The sequence below is a fragment of the Eretmochelys imbricata genome, chromosome 1, assembly GCF_965152235.1.
Source record: "Eretmochelys imbricata isolate rEreImb1 chromosome 1, rEreImb1.hap1, whole genome shotgun sequence".
NCBI lineage: Eukaryota > Metazoa > Chordata > Testudines > Cheloniidae > Eretmochelys > Eretmochelys imbricata.
Genome location: NC_135572.1, coordinates 158,884,898 through 158,901,884, shown reverse-complemented (window position 1 = coordinate 158,901,884; position 16,987 = coordinate 158,884,898). Strand labels below are relative to the sequence as shown.

Sequence of the window (16,987 nt, the reverse complement as noted above, 5' to 3'; positions counted from 1 at the left end):
GCAGTATCTCTGTAAATATTTACTTAATAAGTAGCCAGTGTAGGTTTACAAGCATGAAATCCTTTCAGTTTATTACACAATATGCAGTACATGAAATAGTAACACCTCTCTCTAGAGCTCTAGTCCCCATAATTTCTCGATTCTGTAATATACAGTCTCTAGTTTCCTCTCCAAAAATTTACATCCTCCTGAAAGTACTAATTGTTTGAGTTCATGTTTGTAAACATGGTGCAAAAATATGATGAATGGAACTTCAAATACTCCAAAAGGGGGAATTAAGGCCAGAGTCAGACACAGGGTATGGTCAGTTATTGGATGCACTTCACCACTGACACCTTCTAATCACAGCAAGTGCACCCCTTCAGGTCCTGGGCCTCTCACCATCACCTGGCTCCAAGTGGAATCACAAAACCTTCCTATATAGTACAAGACCACCACCACGCAGGGCTTGGGCTAACAGTGATTATTGCAGCAGACTTGGCTTAGGCTTAGACCTTGTAGTTCTCTTCCCTGTGAGAACTATTAAGAGTAACAGCTGCACATTTACCTTCATTCCTGCAATATCACAGTCCTGATAGCACTGAAGTTTAGTAATAGAACCATTTTATGCTAGGATAGTACCTACAGGTCCCAACCAGGATAAAAGGTCCTATTCTACCGGGCACTGAACAAACAGGTGGACAATCCTTCCCTGAATATCCAGCATATGACATTGATGCATCACACTCCAACATGAATAGAAGCTTTGTCATGGCACAAGACAGACTCCTAAAGCAATATGGAAAGAAATCCCAGATTAGATCATTAAGATGAATTTAGTATATTTGCTGGTTCCATGGTAGTGCATATAATGCTTCCACCTTAAGTGGGACTTTCAAATGAGGTGTTCATGAAAAGGCTTTTTAAAAAATTTATTTAACAGCAATAAGCACAAAAGGGCCCCAGTGATCCTGACTGTGGGCCCTACAATAAGAGCAGTAGTATAATGCAATTAAGTGTGTGGATATAAGTGGTGGGTTCTGCTTTGTTGATCAACAGCTAATACTCTAGAAATAAACTGAAGGGGTTTTCCTTTGTAGTTCACCAATCTCTTGTATATTAGTTGCATGCAAAGTTTTACTACTTAAAACTAAAAAGGCTCAGATCCCACAGTGATGAGCTATATAAGTACGTGGATAGATTTTCAGTTCAAAGTTATGTTTTTAATGGATCACACAGATTTATACATCCAGCTTTACAATCCCATCTGAAGTATATTCCATGAAGACAAGTTGTGTTCTGATATAGATATAGTTTTCCTCTGCCATTAAATAAACATATGTGATGAAGTAACAACTGATGCTATAAGATTCTCTCAACTGTTAGTCAAGATTTTTATTTCTTAGCTAGCATCAAATGAAACTTTTGTCGCAAAAAGCGGGACACACAAGATAGTATTGCACTGGGTCCTCTGAAACCATTTCTACAGATAAGCTGAAAAGTCAGAATGCAGCAAACCAGTCTTCCTCACATGGCGGTGGGGTTTGGTTGACACCTTTTGCTGCTTTACAGTATGTAAAATCTATTCCCGCACTGCTTCCAGTGGGAGTTTCCTCTGAGTAAATAGTGCTGGATTAAGTACTAACGCAGAATTCGTAACGATCTGTCATTTAAGCATAAAAAAATTGATAAAGGCCTGCCACTTACAGCCTTATATATTGTATTTAAAATTTTTTTTCAAAAGATTAATTTTTCATGATTATCCTTTTATAGGCTGCCATATTAAACGAACGGTCTAAAACAAAAAACTAAAATACTTGGTGTCAACTTCTAATTAGCATACTTTCTTCTTTTGGAAACCAGCCTCAATGTAGGTTATACGTTGAGTCCAGTACGTAAGACAAATTCCATTCTCCAAGTAAAGCACTAGCTCAATATGAAGATATTGTGCTTCACATTACTAAAACTGCATTACCAGCACTAAGTTTTCCAAATGCTGGGGTAGAACAAATGGCAAGGAACAATATATACAGTAAATACAATATCTGTCGCAAGCAGGATATTGTCATTACAAGAAAATTAACCTGATTCATTAAAGCCATTCCCTATCTGACATGCAAACTGAACGCTGAAGTTTGTCATTCACTTTTTTTTTTAAGCAAAGTTCAGTGCCTAGTCTGGTTTCAGTGTTGTAGAGGTTACAAGCAAATGATGCAGTTAATGGTTAGTAATGGTTAGGATGATTCTCTTGTTCTTGTCTTTTTAGTTTGTCTATTAGATTCGTGCTGCAGCTCTTTTCTTTTCTTCTTCTGCTGCTGCTGTAGTCTTTCCTCTTTCTTTTGTAGATAAATAGCCATGTTGTCAAATGAGGCCTTGTAAAGACTGCTGTAGCAACCTTCTGTCCCAATAGACCCTGTGGCAGAAAAAACAAGACAATGTGGATGCTTTGATCACTATTCCCAACGACTACTTGCACTGAAATTTTAAACAAAATATTCCTGACTCCTGCACTATAATTCTAGACATCTTAATACACAACATTTTTATTCTGTTTAAACGTGGTGAGGCACTCACAAGTATCACTACTACACTCCTACATACCAAGGCCAAGATTTTTAACAGCCTAAAGTTAGAATCTGAAATCAATACTTAGACCAGCCAGACTTTTCAAGAGTACTGAGCACCCAGCAGCTCACACTGACATCAATGAGGGCAAATACAAATTCTAACTCTCTGCCTCTATTCTTGAAAATCTTGGTCTTGGTAATATCACTAAAGACCCTCTTGGAGTGCAATAAAGAATCTGAATTATTCCACAACACTCAAACACTGCATGGGCTCCAGTTAGAAGTACTGTGTTTAGTTTGGTATTCCCTACATTTAAAAAACAAACAAACAAAACACACCATTAGAAAATTCAGACAGGACATTATAAAATAAGCATACACAAACTTCCCAGCACTGATCCCTGCAGGTTCCGCCACTCCTTTGTGGGCCTATTACAGTACATCCTTAAAGATTCTTTTTAAATGTACTCTTAGAGCATGACACATCTGTCCTTCCTGTAAAATGCCTGAACAGTCAAGGAAGATAACTGGAAGGTTACTCTGGGGAGTATAGACTAAAACTGGCAGGTTAGAATTACTGGGTTTCTAGAAGCAGTTAGAGTGTGGGTGGTCTAATTGCCATCAGTGATTCCTTCTCCCCCCACATCCCTTCCCTCACCTAAAAAATAAAAAATCCTTAACTTTAAGTAAAAGGAGAAACAGACAGGTGTGGGCAGGAAGAAGAGACACATTAGTGAGTAAACAATCAAGCTATATATCAATTGTAATTTTCACCCGACTGGACTATGTTAAGGGTTTGCAGAATCTCTTTTCAGGGGCAATAGTTTATTCAACTGAAGGTTTAAGTATTCAATTTCTGCTTCCATAATCTTAGGTTACAAGAGGTCTTACAGTTTCTATGGTCACCAGCTGTCTAAGGGAGGAAGCAACACAAGCAATCTCATTGTTTTATCAAGTAGGATAAGTACCTTTTTTTAAATCTGTAAAAGCACTAATTACATAGGTGCTCATCAACTGAGCCTCCTCGTTAATTAGCTATAATAATCACTATGCTCTGAACAGTCCTCCTTTCCCAGCTGCAGATACCCAGAGACTATTATAATACATAACGGTAATTAGCTATGCTGGAAAGCAACTCTCAGAATTGACTTGTTTTCCACTATATTTCTGTATTACTCATTCTCACTCGGGACCCTGCTTTTAACATGGATATTCCTTGAAATATGAGCTGTATAAAACATTACAAATATACTCCCTTCTAATGGATACAGAAATATACCTTCAAAGATTGAGCCCAATTTTAATGGAAATGGCATACAGAAAATATTCACTAGATTAGATATTAAAGGTATTAAATTTAATTTTCCAGCAACTCTTCCAAATTACATGGGCTAATTTTTCTGCATATATAATTATGGTCCTCCAAGGATGGAAGTTAGGGTTTCTTTGCCTTCTTTTAAAACAGGCTTCATAACATCCTAGCATGAGGCCTCAATCATGCACAGAGTTAAGCCACACCTGACTATATAACAAGACATCCATTGACTCCTACCCCACCAGCCTTGGCGATTCTAATTAAGTTTGTTTAAAAATGTCTGGTTCCTGCAGGCTAACTAGAAAAGGCATTTTTCTAGAAAAAACAAGGGCAAAAACCATAAACAAAACCTCCACCAGAATAGATGCTTAATATTTTCATTTTCAGGTACAGCACAGAGTAGCAGGGCAAGCTTCCTTGTACTGTCTTCCCAAAGTGCTTTAACTTAGACATGCAGGGGCTGCCTTTAAGCTGAAGGAATAGTTCAGCATCGGTGGCTACTCCGTCCTTGCTATCTCCACTGAACTGCCAATACAGGTGTCAATTGTATGTTCAGTTTGTGTGAGCTCAAGCCCCACTAACACAAGTCTGTCTACCCAGATTGACAGGCTCACTCCGAACTTCAGTGTAGACACACCCTAAGTGATTTGTCCATAGCCAGAAGGAGAGCCACGAACAGAACTCTGATTTGACTCCTTCCCTTGTGCTTTAACCCTTTGTAACACGTTCCCTGGCCCTTTCGACAAAGTTGCTCACCTTCAAACATTGTCCAGTTGTCATGCAAGTACTTCGACATTTTCATTAATCCTTCGTCATCAGCAACAGGCTGGGAAAGGAAAGAACACCTATTCACTACACTCCGCAGCAGCAATCATACAAAGCACATTACACTGACCAGCACGCTGAGAAATGCAAAGCCTCATCTGAGGACCATGAAGAAAGGGAGAGTTAACAGAACACCTTTCCCTCCCACAAACTCATCACTGAGGCCTGGCATGGGGTTACCATGTGCTACCTAAGGCAGCCTGGAAAACAGAGCTTGCCCAAGGATTTGAAGGAAACATGGGAATCAATTTTCTGGAAATCAACGAGGTAAAGAAATAGCTTGGGGAAGAGATGAAGGTCCAAGAACACTCCCATGAACCAAATTTAAAATAAACTTTTTCCAACTATATCCCACTCCTCTTAGATTTACAAGGGTGATGAATTTATTGTCTGGAAATCTAATGGTTACTACAGGGAAACTGATAGCTCACATTTCAGCTTTGCAAAAAGAAATGGAGTACTTGTGGCACCTTAGAGACTAACCAATTTATTTGAGCATGAGCTTTCGTGAGCTATAGCTCACTTCATCAGATGCATACTGTGGAAACTGCAGCAGACTTTATATATACACAGAGAATATGAAACAATACCTCCTCCCACCCCACTGTCCTGCTGGTAATAGCTTATCTAAAGTAATCGTCAGGTTAGGCCATTTCCAGCACAAATCCAGGTTTTCTCACCCTCTACCCCCCCCCACAAATTCACTGCCTATTTCCTCTTGTTTTTTCCTACCCCCCCCCCCAGATGTTCTGGTTTAACTTGGATTTAAACTTGGAGAGTGGTCAGTTTGGACGAGCTATTACCAGCAGGAGAGTGAGTCTGTGTGTGTATGGGGGTGGGTTTTTGGAGGGGGGTGAGGGAGTGAGAGAACCTGGATTTGTGCAGGAAATGGCCTAACTTCATTATCATGCACATTGTGTAAAGAGTTGTCACTTTGGATGGGCTATCACCAGCAGGAGAGTGAATTTGTGTGGGGGGGGTGGAGGGTGAGAAAACCTGGATTTGTGCTGGAAATGGCCTAACCTGACGATTACTTTAGATAAGCTATTACCAGCAGGACAGGGGGGTGGGAGGAGGTATTGTTTCATATTCTCTGTGTATATATAAAGTCTGCTGCAGTTTCCACAGTATGCATCTGATGAAGTGAGCTATAGCTCACGAAAGCTCATGCTCAAATAAATTGGTTAGTCTCTAAGGTGCCACAAGTACTCCATTTCTTTTTGCGAATACAGACTAACACGGCTGTTACTCTGAAACATTTCAGCTTTGGTGACTCAGTTCTCAACGGAACAATAACAGATACTAACAACAGGGCCACCACTGTTTCTTCTTTCCTCACAGAGGTTCCTTTTCTGATAGGTACAGAAAAAGGTGGGCAGGGAGCATTTTCCTCCATGCTTTATTTTTCTTCTAGCTCCCTCTTCTTGAAGGCTGCTAGGAGAATCTACACCCTACCACCAAAACCACTTTAGCAATGGAGCTAGCACATTTCTCACTGGGATGGACGGAGACTAGGCGGTTTTCCTGGGCTGCAGCACTATGTCAGCGTGTCACACTCTTCAGTGTGGAAGCTGACACGCGTCCTGTAGAGTCAGTTGGCTGCTGGGACAAGGATAGGGTGGTAGACTACGACCAAGAAACTAGTACCGCTGCTCAGCCTACTACTAGGAAGGTTGAGAGTCTCATTCTTCAGTCAGGCAGTTCCTCTTGCTGCTCCCATTTGAAATCCCCGCTCCCTGCAACTCTTCATCCCCAGCCACTTAGGAGGGAAGCAGTTTTTCAAAACCATAGAGTGTGAGCTCTTACTGGGATTTTGGGAGGAGGGGGAGCTATATTCCCCTATGCTCCCTTTTAGTTTAACCACTGGGTTAGGGTAAAATGATGATGTGGGGAGCTGCAGAAGGACCCCCACCCAGAAAAAAAGTTGGAGAAAGTACAGATTTAAGAGGAGAGTACCGGGGTTTGTTTTTTTTTAAATCAAGTGACAGTCGCATTTAAGAGCAGAGATGCTAGTTTAAACCAGGTTTAAGGCTGCCAACCATTGTGCAGGTACCTCAATCCTCACTCTTCTAGGTCAGACCTGGGTATCTCCTGAGCAGAGACTGCCAGTCATGCTAAATTCTGTGTTTTGCACAAATGAAGGAAGTAGGATGAGCTTATCTCTGATCAGACCCAGATCTGACCTCAGCTCAGAACTATAATGCATTAAAGCAATTGTGTCATTTAATTTTCATTCAGTTATTCTGCCTTTTGCTGAGGGGACTGGAGCAGACACAAGATATTGGCAATTGTATCAGAGTACATCTAACCTGCCAATATCCATCCACAGGCCTGTAGAGTAGAAGTGATGCTGCTTTGTTCTCCTGGAGTATCCAGAGCCCACCTGTTTCCTCAAATGCAATGTCCCAGCCTTTATGCTTCAAAGAGATTTGGTGTCTGTAATTTAACTGCTGGGTAGCCGCATCAAATTGGAAGATGTAAACGGTGGGAATACTTTAAACAGAAATAAAATAGAATTACTATTATCACACCCGCCTAGGGCAATCACTTCTACACAGTAAATCGCATCTACTCACTCCAAAATTAGTACCTGAGCAAAATCAGTAGCATTTCAAGTACAACTCTAAAAAAAGAAACTGGCTCCAACACTTACAACTACTTTATTTACAACCCCAGAGGCCAAAGTAGATTGCAGATACCGCAAAATGTAATATTTCTTTCCACGTTACATTAAAGAAAAATCATTCTGAACTGTTTTTTCTAAGGTTAGACTATTTTAAAAGGAAGATTAGCAAAAATAATAAGCCATGTGCTACTAAAGAATGTAGTTTCGTAATCACATGCATTGTTTCACAGTGCAATTTACATTAGAGTTTACAGCTTGAAGGGTAATTAAAGAGCATCAGCAAAAATAAACCAGGGTAAGGGGAGTCAGGGATGGCGGGGGGGAGAGTATGCAACTAAGGAGGGCCAAGAAAATGGGCTCTGCGCTGGGGCTGGTGTACAACGGGGAGGCCCAATATCTATCCCCCTGCATCCATGATCTCCACCTACAAAGCTTCCTGAGACCTGTTAAGCCCAGCAGCAGGTGTCTCAGTTCAGTTCATAGGAACAAGGCTCCCTGGCTGGCAAACAAGAGGTTCACCAAAGGGAGAAAGTGTCTCCCTGGTGGAGCTCCCAGCTTCACAGCACAGGCAAGTTAGGGTGCTGTTCTCCTTCTCACCGTACCCAAGCCTGTGTGTCAAGATGGAACTCATTTTGCTAGGCTTAACAGGTCACAACAGCCTGGGAGCTGGGTTCATCAGCAACTCCCTGGCCTCACTGCTCACTAGTACTCTGTTGCATGGCTTGGGCCCAATGGGCAGCACAGCCCCTTAGCTGTGGCTCTTAATGCTGTTCTACACTGGTATCTCTGCTGACTTACATTGACTCCTGACCTATAGCACTGTAAAGACTGGGCTCAGACCCAAAGACCCTGGCCTTTGAAAGCTGTTCCACTGAGTCCTGAACTCAAGAGGAGCTAGAGTATACAAAGACTTTATAAAACACTGCAAGAGTTTACTAAACCAAGCAACTTTCGAGCCACCTCTGTTTGAATTGATACTAAGGGCTCTCATGATCCTCAATGCTAAATCCACTGACATGCCCATGATGAAACCCATCCTTTAAGAGTCCACAACAGGACAGCCACTTTAAATTTAGAGAGAGTCAAACTCCCAGCAATGGATGTCTCACTGTCCCCTGCCCTTTCTTGAAATAGCTATAATTTTAGCAACTGTTCCCCTTTATTCTTACCAGTCGCATAAAATGGCAATGTAATTTCCTTGACAACAATAGGCTATTCTCGACACGGCGTATTTCTGACAGGAGGGAAAAAAACACGTCATTATAACCTTAAACACTTAGGGGGGAAATTTAGGTTTAATTTAGGCACTTAATCTATGGAATTTAATGGGGATCTCCATTTTAAAACACAATTTAGTCAAGCTTAAGTTAATAGCTTGACAGTAGTCCTTTCCCCCCAAAATATCACATTTTTGCCTTTCGTGTCCCCCACACCCCCACAAATAGTCAGCATAACTATCTGAATAATTTAACCAGACATGAAGTCAGCACAGAGCCTACTGAGAGACTCCCAGCGAATAAACAAGCAGGTGCAGCCTAAAGGAGATGACAGCATCATTTTAGCTTTTAAGGACTGTGAATTATAGGGGAAACATTCACATATTTTAAGTGTCCTTAGCCAGAACACCACCCTACTGGTTTATAGGTTACATATAACACGAAGATGATGGCCACCAGGTCTGGTGTAAAAAGTGAATGCAGTGATGTGTAGCCAATGTTTTTGTAAAGTGGTCTCAAATTTCACCCTTTGATAAACTGGCTTCCAGTGGGATGTGTGCTGTAAAAAGGAAGATGAGTGGGACGGGGGAAATAGCTCATTTCAGCAGAAGCACTAATAACCAAGGAGGGAGGTAGCTTTACTGGACAAAGCTATTAAATTCCTTTGCTGGAAATATTGTACTTCCTGCCCGAAAACTACTGAATATACTGCCTGTGTACCACAGCATTAAGTTTGATTTGAGGGTGGATAGTAATGAAGAACCTGTTGTTGTTTTGTTTCGTTTTTAAAAAGGCTGCAAGAATTCTGCCTGGGGTACTTTTTGCAGTCATGGGTGTTTAAAAAAAAAAAAAAAGGGGGGGGGGGGGCGGGAAAAACTTGCTCTTATGTATTTTTAAAAGCCCTGGAGATGTCATCTCTGGAAGGAATAGTTTCCCTATTCAGAAGGGAGGGAATAGCTCAGCTCCAGCAGAACAGGGGAATTATTCCAATCCTTCCTTCACTATGCTGGCAACACTTTAAAAGGGGTTTTTGAGCACCTCTTCTGGCACAACACTGGGTGAATGGTCAGTCATTGCATAGAGTCCCTAATTAACTATGGCTCTGAGCTCAATTCAGGAGCAATCACAGGGTTCCTACTTCTTGAGCTGGCTGTTTGGAGTGCAGGCAGTGTCCCGGGCCTAATGTTTGTACACGTAATTTGGGGAGGAAGCAAGGGCTGCATTGCTTTTCAACACCCTGGGTAGTGAGTGTAATGCAAGATGATAACCCCTCTTGCCCAGAGAACCAGATTCATGTAGGTTTGGTTTATAAGCCACAAAAATAGAGACACGAACAGCAGGAAAGAAGGTTACACAGTGGCTTCCATCCATATCTACACCCCACTAGTGATATAAAATATCTTAATTACAAAGAAAGAAAGAATGCACTGTGCAATATCATCTCTAAGCTGAAAATAAAAACCAGGCAGCATGTACTTCCCTCCTCTAATCATCTGTTTAGTCATGAGGGGAACACTTTCTAAAGGTCACTATCAACAGAGAAATAAATTTCAGAGCACTTGAGAACAGATGGGATTGGTCTGTTGCTGCTCTGCAGAAACAATTATTCCATGTTTACACATGGGATCCAGTCTTTCTATACAATACATGGATACTAAATAATTCAAGGTTTAAGATATCGAAGAAGGTGAGGGTGAAGGGTTTGATGAGAGAGGTATTGCAGCTACTAAGAATAGCTCCATAGTTGGGTAAACAGAACTATTTACATTGTGATTTTGTAGAAATGATAGCTTCCCTTGTTGACAAACAGCAGCAGTGGGCTCTCTAGAAAAACAAAGTTGTATTCTAGATCTCCTACAGCACCAACTCCTATCAGACAATTTGTGGCATAAGTGATGCTAACAGACAGAATAGGCAGGGTACGCTTTGTATGTAGGTCCAGAAGGGACACTGGTATTAAATGCCCAGCAGCACAGTTCAACTCTTAAATTGTCAGTTTGACAGGTTTTTTTTAATGGCTGTGAAATGAGATCTAGTAACTTATTTAATTGTGGAATAAAATGCAAGCGCTCAAACAACATTTTCTTTTTTGGTTAGGCAAGCCCATGGGACCACTATACTTAGTAAAAAGATAATTCTAATGAAACAATTCATGGTAAACAGGTGTCGCTCCTTTTACTTCAGCCAGCCATCACCTTAAAATTAACCTTTGACATTCTGTTAGAAGCAGTGATCCTGTGAAACACAACAGAAGTATTTGGGTAGAGTTGCACAATTTCTGTTTTGACCTTTAGACAAATGGATCAGATCAGGTGAACACTTGGACTAGATAACCTTAGAAGTCCATGCCCACACTACTGTGGGACTTGTTCCCTATCATCAGCTAAAATGACTACTCCTGAGACCAGGTCTACATCACTTCAGCACAACCATATATTTCCCCAAGACAAATCTATTTAGCCTGATGGATGGTGAAAACAGATCAATTCTTGTGCTCATATGCACTGTCATTATAATGAAGCAGGATTATAATAAAAAGACAAATCAAGTCACTCATCTCACAAGCTTCAGTGAACTCGCAGTGGGCAAATAGCAAAAATTGTAAAATGCCAGATGGAGCAGCAGAAAACACAAGGACATCCCATCTGATCTCTCTTGTAATCAAAGCCTTTGTAGCTAATGCACTAGCTACAGTCTGTAATGTGCTGACGGGAAAAGCAGACTCTAAAGAATAAGGCAAGAGTAAGTGAGACCATTCCTTTACACAATACAATGAAGTATGGGTCAAAGATAGTCACTATCCTCTGAAGCTGTTGCCTCCATGAGACAGGGAAATACCACAACTGATAAAGTTACAGCAGTGACTTCCTTCAGTACTTCTGGCACTGAATGCAATGTCAAACTTCTGAAGCATGGGCTCTCTTCTGGTCATCAGTCATGGGCTAACACTAGAGAACACATTCTCTACGAGACTGAATTGTTTGAATGTTGAGAATCTGAAGGTGAGGAGTTTAATATCCGGGTATTCATTGATGGCCATGCACTCACAAAAAACAAAGGTTTGGTATGTTAGCAATATAGTGTATTGAAGGCTGTGATGTGCTACTGAGAGTTGGAGACAAAAACTGATGCCTGGTTTGACCAGTATATTAGCATACATAATTAAAGCAACAATACAACAGTATTTGAAACCACCAACTTTGAAAGCTAATTGACAGACTCCATCATCCCACAAACATAGATCCAATCCAAGGCTAGCTTTTTAGAGGAGATGGAAAAAAAGGCTACTTCATTTGTAAGCATTTGCAATAAGAAGAGGTCTCACAGATTCAAGAAAGAGCTCAACCTGAAGTGACGATAGCGTCCAAGAAACCCATCTGGATGTAGACACTGTTTATTTTTCCATGCAACCTGTATAGTAGAATTGTAAAATAATGCTGGCTTGCAATGATATAGTGACATGTCGCAGATAAGCTTTCTGGGACTTTTTTCTTGGTGAGAAAGAAACTGAGAATAGATTCCTGGTACCATAATGAAACGTAAATGCTCTCCATTCCAAGCTTCTCCCATGAGGAGCAACTTACTCAAGTGCCATCACATGAGGTGACAGCAAGAGTCTGTTACACTATTCCTGAAAACTACCACTTAAAAAATAAACTAATTGTACTTTTCCACATTACGTGTAGCAGTAAATGAGTTACAGACTTCAGGGTTGTGTATATATAGTTCTGAAACAGTGTTACTGTTCCTTCAAACTGAGTAAATAATTATACCAGTCTGCGGGAGGATGCATTAGTCCAAAAACTGTCTCCAAGGGTTCCTTTCATTAATATTTCATGACAGTTTAAAAACATCAAACTGCTAGTTCCTTTCTGTGGAGGGAGGAAAAGAGCTTTCTAAGGTTTGTCTGAAACGAGACTCTGGATGCAATTAAAAGCAAATTCTAGGTTCAGAGCACTAGATTCTATGATACAGAGGACCAGCTTGAAGGGGCTTACCTATGGATTTGAGAAGGACTTGCACGCTATTCCTCTGACACAGAAGAACTTGCTAAATAACCTTTTCACAACATTTAGAGAGCACTTTTCAAATAAAGATCCCAAAGCTCTTGACAGGTTTTGGCCTCATCCTACAGTCCGTCCACCTGCTCAGCTCCCAGTTAAGTAGATGGGACTGTACATGCAGGCCTGTAGGATGAGGTCATACACAGACCACTTAGAAAATGGCAAACCCTTTAAAGAGAGCGTAGCACTCAGCTGTAGGGAGAGGGTGAAGAATACCTTCTCCAACTGAAACTATAGGGGACTATTAACAATGCAGAATGGAATACTTCACTTGGATTCTAGCCTGGACACTGGGGTAAGAGTGCCTTAGGAGTAATCAGCCACAAGTGGCAAAACACTCAAGTTTTATCCGACAGTCACTATCTAGAAACCCTTGTCTAACACTAGACTGGGACATTAACTGACTAACACAGGGAAAAGTGTCACCTGTCTGACTCATATGGAAGAAGATCAAGCCTTGTTGTTTCAATGAAAGACAGAATAGCTAGACCAGAGGTAGGCAGCCTACGGCATGTGAGCTGATTTTTCAGTGGCACTCACACTGCCCGGGTCCTGCCCACCGGTCCGGGGGACTCTGCATTTTAATTTAATTCTTAAACATTTAAAAATCCTTATTTACTTTACATACAACAATAGTTTAGTTATATATTGTAGACTTATAGAAAGACCATCTAAAGACATTAAAATGTATTACCAACACGCAAAACCTTTAAATTAGAGTAAATAAATGAAGACTAGGCACACCGCTTCTGAAAGGTTGCCGACCCTTGAGCTACACAGTCACATAAAAAAACAACAAAAAGAACAACCTACCAAGCAAAAGATGGCTTCCCACAGATACGCAACACATGGATGACTGAACAGGCTAAGTGGTAGCTGGCTCAGATTCATTGCAGATGGCAAGGACAATACTCTGTTGTTCCAGCTGCTAGTATGGAACAAATCATATGTGGAGGCAAGAATGGATACCACCAGATCCAAGAGTTTTCAGTACAAATTAAAATATACTTCAGCGTTTCAAGTCAGTAAGGTAATACCTCTCCTGGTAATTTGTTACAAACATTTTGAAACTTTCTGCTCAAATGTAACTTCCAGGGATGTTAAAGCTATAATTTTACTAGTTTCAAAGTCGCTTCATGCTAGACTTTCAGTTTCACTATCTGCTTAACAATTTTAGGTTTAAGGGCAAGTTTTGTATACCACAGACAAATTGAAAGCTTCGTCTTAATTTCAAACACAAGTTTTGGGATAACTGCAGAAAGCAGAAGGTGGCATTTTCAGAAGTGCCTAAGAGCTTGTCCACATGGCAATTTAGTGCCCAGAAAGTAGATGTTCTTGCTTGCAGTGCACTAACTGGCTGCAAGGACCCTACTACCATCCATTGAAAGTTTCATAGTGCGCTTTGACCTACCATGTTTGCAGGTCAAAGCACACTATAGAACTTTTAGTGTACAGTAGCAGGATCCACACAGACAGCTAGTGCACAGCAAACTAGAGTGCAGCAGATTTACAACCCGGCTTGCTGCACACTAAATTGCTGTGTGGACAAGCCCTTTAATGACTTAGGAGCACAAATTCTGTTTAGTTCTAGTGAGATTTATGTTCCTAAATCCCACTCTTTATGAACTGTGGTTTCTACAACTTAAACAGGATCTCCCACCCACCACCATAAAGAAGAGCTGGTTATAATACTAAACAGTAACAGAACATGTTTTTAAGCCATGGGATTCAGGAGCACAATGAAAGCAGGAGCACACACAACTCATCACATACCCATACCTTGTCATTGTTGGTTGCCTCAGTCTTATTCAAACTGTTTAGATGACAGCAGTGCACTTCTTTCCCACTTTTGTATTCCCAAAGTCTCAGAGTACAATCCTGAATAAATTCAAATGGACGGGCTGGTTAACACAAATCACTGGCACAGAGAAGCCAGTCATGGTCTTCAGAAGCTAGCTAAATCATACTTCTCCTCGAGATACTTCATGCATGAGATTCTAAACCCTCAAAGAAACTAGTTAAATGTTCTCAAATTGCAGATGAAGGCATTTTAATGAAAACATAATTCAGCTCAATTCTAAGTTATTCAATCAAAGAAAAAAGTTATTTTTCTTTGTAGTGGAAATTAGGTTGCTGGATGAGTGGATTTTGAGCATCTCGTAAATAGCACAACAGTAAGTGTGCTACGCACTCACCATCTTAATGGCACTCCTCTTAGGTTGCTCTTTCCCTCACCCACCCTCGTACAGTACCCGAATCCTTTGGATTATAAATGTAGTGACGAAGAAAGCCCTCAATGAACTTAGTTATCTTTGAGATTAAACTCTGTTCTGGGAAATATCACTGAAGTTGCCTCCCTATGAACGAAATAAAGCCAGGGGCTAACACGGAAATTGCTCAGAGAGATACTGCGTGGGAACAAAATACAGAACCTGTGGGCATGCAATAGGAAGAAATCAAATAAAAAGATATCACAGTTACCACAACATTACAGACTTCAGTTCTAGAGTGTATTCTCCCCCCTTGTGCAGTTCCATTAGTGAGGTTTGAGCTGCATACACATTAATAGAGAATATTGTTTCCCCTCTCAGAGGACTGGAATCACCTCCAATTGTTCATTCTTTCTGGGTCTGGAGTTGTCATGTGGTGCTACTGATAAAAACAACTCTTGCTCTTTCTACAACCACATGACTTACAATTCAGAAAGTCTTGCAAGGAGGAGAAGTTTGATTAAGACTTCAAACACGTTAGTTCATCTAAAAATATCCAGGATTTTAATGCTTATTAATTGTTAGAGGGACATTAACTATCATGGCTGGCTGGTCCACCCAATGTTTAATCTACCTACATTGTTGAATAGACCCTTGATAATTAATTTGTCAGTACTCTCAAGCAAGAGTTAATCCTGAAGAATTGGTGAGGACTGTGTGATTTCACCATCCCAAAGAACTAGAAATGATGTGAAAAGCAAGAAAAATGCACAGATTAAGATGATGCTACAACCTCACAGAAAGAAGCCTTGGAACAGAGAAACCTTGAGTGCACAGAAGCTGAACACAAAAGTACAGTACAGCTTTTTTTTAAAATCTCTATGAAGAATAAAACCTCAGAAGTGAAAGAAAGAAAGAAAAAAAGAAAGAAGTGGATAGGAAACAAAGGTGAGTCACACTAAAAGTGGAGACCAATGGCAACAAGAAAAAGGGTAGTAATATTGAAAATTAACAATATTTAAAATGCATATGACTATACATTAAGATTAAATTTAAACTAAAAGTAGGCTTAACATGTTCCATTGGACCTTCTAGATACTGTCATTTAGCACTTCAGAACGCTCAGTGCTCATCTTTGAATGCGATTCCTACTCAGAGTAGGATATAGAGCCAGCTAATATGGAGACAGCTAACCATAATTACAACCAAATTCAGATAGGCCAATATTTCCTCCATCCCAAACCTCAGTACTACACCGAGATGAGTATTTCAATACATTTTAGGTCACTACACTGTTCACAGCATTCAGTAACTTGCAGAGCATTCCTGACATTTCTATGAGTTAGTCGAGTTCCGCTTTTAATTAAAAAACTGTTATGGTGAAAGTGCTTCCATCATTAGAAATGTCAATTTCAGTTCTTGTCTGGGGACTAAGAACTAAGTATGTTTTCCCTAATAAGCAATTGGCATTACTGTAAACGGAGATCATATCACCGCTATCTTACTAACAATAGAAAGATCAAACCCAGAGTAGAATCTTGGTGGGAGTGGAACTGAATGCAAGTCTTCCACCTCTACAGAAACCAAATCCTTGCAAAACAAGCAGACAACTGAAGTCTGACTCATAAGACTCTCACTTTTTTCAAAGGACCAGAATACATACCCCAGAAGCTGATAGCATAAGATCTGGATAGTTTGGTATTACAAATATTCTGCTTACAAACCTAAAGGGAAAAAAGTTAAGAGTTCAACATTTATGTGTTGTGTCAGTGTAAACAGAGTACCTATATAATAGTAAGCATATTTTAAGGTTACACTGTCATCCATTATGTATATTTTAAGAAGGCAATAGAAAGACGTAAGTTACAGGAAAAAAAGGTAGCTTTTCCCCCTCAGACTAACTGGCAGACAGAGATAGTATATTCATCATATTACTAATATTCCTGGAAAAATATTCCACATAATACAAGAAGTGCTTACTTTATTGAATTCTAGGAATTCTATTGATCCCCTTTTAACTGGGGAAGACAGTGCTGCTTGTGTGAATATGTTTTTAGTCATTTAGATCAGAATATGCACACAGAATTAGATTTACAAATAGATTTATATCATGCTCATGGATCAATTATAAACAAAATTAAAAAAAACCCACATACATCAATATAGATTTTGTTTTTAATTAGT

The 16,987-nt window shown here is 40.2% G+C and overlaps 1 protein-coding gene across 7 annotated transcripts in view; it reads right to left on the bottom strand.

Moving 5' to 3' along the window:
- Positions 1-1,180: 1,180 nt before the first annotated feature.
- WDR4 (WDR4 tRNA N7-guanosine methyltransferase non-catalytic subunit) overlaps positions 1,181-16,987 on the bottom strand; it is a 35,032-nt gene continuing 19,225 nt past the window's right edge. For all 7 annotated transcript variants that reach the window (XM_077818066.1, XM_077818057.1, XM_077818074.1 and 4 more), the window contains exons 6-11: positions 16,467-16,527; positions 14,373-14,471; positions 8,482-8,546; positions 6,996-7,179; positions 4,618-4,687; positions 1,181-2,392 (exon numbers count right to left, since the gene is read on the bottom strand). In XM_077818066.1, coding sequence (XP_077674192.1) covers positions 2,214-2,392; positions 4,618-4,687; positions 6,996-7,179; positions 8,482-8,546; positions 14,373-14,471; positions 16,467-16,527 — 658 coding nt within the window. In that variant the 3' untranslated portion in view covers positions 1,181-2,213. The remainder of the gene's footprint in view (positions 2,393-4,617; positions 4,688-6,995; positions 7,180-8,481; positions 8,547-14,372; positions 14,472-16,466; positions 16,528-16,987) is intronic.